The sequence below is a fragment of the Mastomys coucha genome, unplaced genomic scaffold (genome assembly GCF_008632895.1).
Source record: "Mastomys coucha isolate ucsf_1 unplaced genomic scaffold, UCSF_Mcou_1 pScaffold21, whole genome shotgun sequence".
Taxonomy (NCBI): domain Eukaryota; kingdom Metazoa; phylum Chordata; class Mammalia; order Rodentia; family Muridae; genus Mastomys; species Mastomys coucha.
In genome coordinates, this window is record NW_022196904.1 from 14,450,673 (window position 1) to 14,456,041 (window position 5,369).

Consider the following 5,369-nt stretch of genomic DNA (forward strand, 5'->3'; position numbering starts at 1 on the left):
GGGTTTCTCTATGTAGCTCTGGCTGTCCTGGAACTCACTCTGTAGACCAAGTTAGCCTCAAACTCAGAAATCTGCCTGCCCCTGCCTCCCAAGTGCTGGAATTAAAGGCATGCGCCACCACTGCCCAGCATCAATTTTTTTTTTTTTTAAAGACATGATCTCTCTGTGTAGTCCTGGCTGTCCTGGAACTTGCTCTGTAGACCAGGCTGGCCATAAATTCTGAGATCTGCCTGCCTCTGCCTCCTGAGTGATGGGGTTAAATGTGCCTCACCATGCCCAGCTCCCATATCAATTTTTTTTCATTCTTTTATTTTTATTTATTTCTTATTTATTCACTTTACATCCTGATTACTGCCCTGCGTACCAGTCACCCCCTCCCACAGTCCTTCCCCTACCCCCTTCCCTTCTCCAAGAAGTTGTAGGCATCCCCTGGGTATCCCCCAACCCTGGCACATCAAATCTCTGTGAGGCTAGGTGCTTCCTCTCCCACCAGGGCCAGACAAGACAGTCCAGCTAGCAGAAGCCATCCCACAGACAGGCAACAGTTTTAGGGACAGGACAGCCCTGCTCTAGTTGTTTGGGACCCTCAGGTGACTGAGCTGCACATCTGCTACATATTTTTTTGTTATTTTTTAAGACTCGGTTTCTCTTTGTAGCCCTGACCATCCTGGAATTCGGAAGGATTGTAGGAAGGGGTGACTGGGAGGGGAGCAGCATCGAGACATAAAGTGAATAAATAAAAAATAACTGAAAATGAAGAAAAAATGATGGTGGTGGTACATTTAACCCCATCACTCAGGAGGAAGAGGCAGGCAGATCTCTGAATTCGAGGCCTAGGTCTAGCCTGTGTGTGCTCTTTGGTTGGTGGTTCAGTTTCTGAGAGCCCAGGTCCAGGTTGGTTGACTCTGGTCTTCCTGTAGGGTTCCTATCCCGATACTTCAGGGCCTATAATCCTTCTCCCAACCGACTGTCTACAGGCCAATCAGATAGAGGCTTTTTCCCAGTTGGGGTTGATCCTTCTTCCAAGATGGAATTTAGCTTGTGTAAAGCTGACAAAACAAAACAAAAATAACCAGGACTGGTTAGTTCCAGCCCCGCTCAGCAGTGTTGGGTACCCAATGGCTGCGCAGATGGGTTGGCACTCTCTCCCCACACCTCTGTTCTTTCTCTTTTTTTTGTTTTTCTTTTTGTTTTGAGACAGGGTTTCTCTGTGTGGTCCTGGCTGTCCTAGAACTCACTCTGTAGACCAGGCTGGCCTCAAACTCAGAAATTCACCTGCCTCTGCCTCCCAAGTGCTGGGATTAAAGGCCACCACCATCGGCCCTGTTCTTTCTCGAAGCTTGTCTGTGAGGAGGAAGGGATGAACATCCTGGGCCTGGTGGTCTTCGCTATCGTCTTTGGTGTGGCTCTGCGGAAGCTGGGGCCTGAGGGTGAGCTGCTCATTCGTTTCTTCAACTCCTTCAACGATGCCACCATGGTCCTGGTCTCCTGGATTATGTGGTAGGTGTTGGGGACAAGGGGTGGGCATGTCTGTTGTGTGACATGGGGGAGCCTTCCAGTGCACTTCCTAGAGCCTGAGGGGTTCTGCGTTCAGATTTGCGTGGCTGGCTGTGTGACTTTGTGTGAGTGACTTGTCATCTCTGGACCTCAGAGTCTCTGTGTCCCACTTTGTGTGAACGGTGACCATCCTGTAGTCCGTGGGTGCTAGGACTGATACCTTTGCCTTCTTGACCATACTAGAAGATGATGGAAGACAGCCAAACAGATGTGCCACAGCTTTTAATGGAAGAGTGTGGCTCCTCTTGAATTGAGGATCTGAGCTAGTGCCTGCCTTACCCGGCCTACCCAGAAGCACAGAGGCACAGGAAAGAGGTTTATTTGGGGCCCGGGTATCTATCCCTCAGCCAGAGAGTGCTTGCCTCACAGGTGCCTCGAGCACCCCGTGTTCTATCCCTGTGCCTGGTTCTAACTATTGAGCAGCCCCTGATGTGAGTACTGTCCTTTGGTTTTTCGTAAATGACTGCAGGAAATGCAAGCAGAAACCACGTGCAGGAGCTTTCCTCCTCTCTATCTGGTCTCACATTGACTCTACCCACCTGGCCTGGATCTTTTAAAGATCAGAAATTGAGAGAAAAGACAAGATTGCTACTAACACAAAACCAAACCGAAAAGAAAAGAAAAGTAATAACAACAACGACTTCCCAGATTCCAACATCTAGAGCTTTCCTGGGGCTGGAGAGATGCCTCCGTGGTTAAGAGCCCTGCTGCCCTTCACTGGCCCAATTTCTAGTACCCAGTATCCACATGGTGTCTTGCAAGCATCTCTGACTCCACTTCCAGGGAATCTGTTGCCCCCTTCTGGCCTGTGTGGGCAACTGCACTCATGTGGTGCACAGCCATACATGCAAAACCCCAACATGTAAAATAAATAAATCTCTAAGAAAAGTAACTTTCCAATGGCTGAAGAGATGGCTCGGGGTTAACGGCACTCAGTGCTCTTCCAGAGGACCTAGGTTTGATTTCAAACATCCACATGGTGGCTCACAATCATTTGTAATCAGTTCCAGGGGTCAGACCCCCTCTACTGGCATTTTAGGATACCAGATATGTACATGATGAGTAGATAGATATTCATAAAGACAAAACACTTATACACATAGAATGAAGTGGAAAAAGCCAGACATGGTGGCACATACCTTTAATATTAGAACTCAGGAGACAAAGGCAAGTGGATGAATCTTTGTGGGTTTAAGTTTGTTCTACATAAACAGTACCAACGTAGAGAGGCTAACTCTGAGACACTATCTTAAGAAACAAAACAAAATGCACAGAGCAGTGGTGGCACACGCCTTTAATCCCAGCACTTGGGAGGCAGAAGCAGGCTGATCTCTGAGTTTAAGGCCATCCTAGGCTACACAGAGAAATCCTGTCTCAAGAAAAACAAAACAAAATGCCAAGTTTTGGTACATGCCTTTAATACCAGCATTTGAGAGGCAGAGGCCGGTGTATCTTTGTGAGTTCAAGGCAAACCAAGGCTACACAAAGAAACCCTGCATCAAAAAGCCGAAACAAAAACCAGCTGTGCTCACTGGGTATGCCTTTTTGTTGTAGATTTTTGGAAATAAGTCTATGTAGCCTAGACTTGCCTAAAACTCAGAATTTCCCAAGTGTGGGAACACAGGCACCCACCACCACATTCAATGCTGTGTGTGTGTGTGTGTGTGTGTGCGCGCGTGTGCGTGTGCGTGTGTGTGTGTGGATGGATGGTGCTGGGGATTTAGCCCAGAGCCAAGTAATTGCTACTCTTTGGCTGAGTCGTCATGCCCCCAGCCCCTCATGGTGGGGGGGGTTGGGGTAGGGTATGGGGGGTGTTTGTAGGCCCTGCCCCTTAGTGTGTCTAGATCAGTAAGAAGAGGGTCGGTGCTGCAGAGGCGAGGCCAAGACGGCTTGGTTTCCCTACCCTACCCTTGCCCAGCTGTGCACTACTCTAAGTTAGACTTAACTTCCCAGACATCAGTTTTTCTCTGTAGAAAATGGTGCTGTGACAGTGGCTTCAGAGGTCACAACAGGGTTAAGACACGTTCTCAGGCCAGTGCCTGCTCTGTCCCATGCTCAGAGTAAACAATGGCAAATATTTATTTAAGCATTTGTGCTTATAAAATTCCTGGGCACGTCTGAGTGGCTGGAACTTGGCCAACTGGCCCTGCCTTGCTGCACAGGTGGCTGGGAACTGGTGCCTTTCTTTTGTGTAAAGGAAAAGGAACTCAGGAGACAACCAGCCATGGCTGCAAGCAAGGAGGGTATTGGGAAACCTGGCTAACAACAAGTACACCATGGGAGTCTTTGCTGTAGGACAAACACAAGGAGGGTTGTTGCGCCAGAAGTGGGACTGTGTACAAATGCCTCCAAGCTAGTGTCCCGCTTCATCCTGTGGCAATTCCTGGAGGTTAGTAGCATCACCTTGCCTGGTTGGTGTTTTCTTTATTTATTCTGTGGTGAAGATTAAAAGCAGGTCTTTGAGCTACCATTGAACCACACTGCCCAGCCCCTCACTGGGAGATTCTAGGCAGGGGCTCTACCACTGAGCCACGCCCCCAGCCCCTCACTGGGGGATTCTAGGCAGGGGCTCTACCACTGAGCCACGCCCCCAGCCCCTCACTGGGAGATTCTAGGCAGGGGCTCTACCACTGAGCCATACCTGTCAGCCCTCTTTTTACTTTCTAAGACAGGGTTTTATTGCCTTGAATTATATATATATATAATGTGTGTGTGTCTGTGTAGGTATGTGTATATTTAAATTTTATGTGGGTAAGTATTTGGCCTACATGTATGTCTGTGCACCATGTGTCTTCAGTGCGTGTGGACAGCAGAAGAGAGCACCAGATCCCCTAGGGCTGGAGTTCCAGACTGTTGTGAGCCACCATGTGGGTCCTGTATAAAAGTAGCCAGTGCTCTTATCTGCTGAGCCATCCATCCGTCTCTCCAGCCCCTAGCCTTGGACTTTTGATCCTCATAGCTTAACTTCCTAAGTGTCTGGTGGGCTGTCAGTCATCCGGGATCAAAGGCTTAGGTCAGGGTATGTTGCAAGTACCACAGACCTGTGAGTTAGAGTGATCCAGAGACTTTTTTTTTTTAACTGAGAGTGACAGCAGCTGCTTTAACAAGTAAACCCAGAAAGCAAATGACTCAGAGTGGTGGCTGCGTCTTTCCTTAAGTCACTGTCAAGTCTACATCTGAGGTCGCTGTTCTGGTAGGTTTGGGAACGTGTGCGCATGCGCGGGCTGTGCTATCTTTGTGCCTACAGTTATCTGAGGCTCTCACCAGACAGTCTTGGAGTGGTGCTCTGAGTAACTCCAGACTTCTAGGAAAGATTGGGAAGCTGAAGTGCTGCGCACGGGGCGTGGCTGTGACAGTCCCATGATCGCGGCAGCAATCTGTCTCTGTGATGATCAGGTACGCCCCCGTTGGCATCTTGTTCCTGGTGGCCAGCAAGATTGTGGAGATGAAAGACGTCCGCCAGCTCTTCATCAGCCTGGGCAAATATATCCTGTGCTGCCTGCTAGGCCACGCCATCCACGGGCTCCTGGTTTTGCCTCTCATCTACTTCCTCTTTACCCGAAAAAACCCCTATCGATTCCTGTGGGGCATCATGACACCCCTGACCACAGCTTTTGGGACCTCTTCTAGGTGAGCCCTGTTACCAAATGTAACAAAGGGAATGGGTATCGGTGTTTGAAGACCTGTATTATGACTGGGGTCATTTGATGTGGACACAATTTGTCTTTATTTTTTATTTTATTTTATTTTACTTTTTTGTCAGTTTTTCTTTTCTTTTCTTTTTTTTTTTTTTTTTTTTTTTTTTTTTTTTT

The 5,369-nt window shown here is 48.4% G+C and overlaps 1 protein-coding gene across 1 annotated transcript in view; it reads left to right on the forward strand.

The window, feature by feature from the left end:
* Positions 1 to 5,369, forward strand: part of Slc1a5 (solute carrier family 1 member 5) — a 16,561-nt gene that overhangs the window by 7,518 nt on the left and 3,674 nt on the right. Inside the window, exons 5-6 of the mRNA XM_031385474.1 lie at positions 1,340 to 1,500; positions 4,954 to 5,187. Of these exons, the coding sequence (XP_031241334.1) occupies positions 1,340 to 1,500; positions 4,954 to 5,187 (395 nt within the window). The remainder of the gene's footprint in view (positions 1 to 1,339; positions 1,501 to 4,953; positions 5,188 to 5,369) is intronic.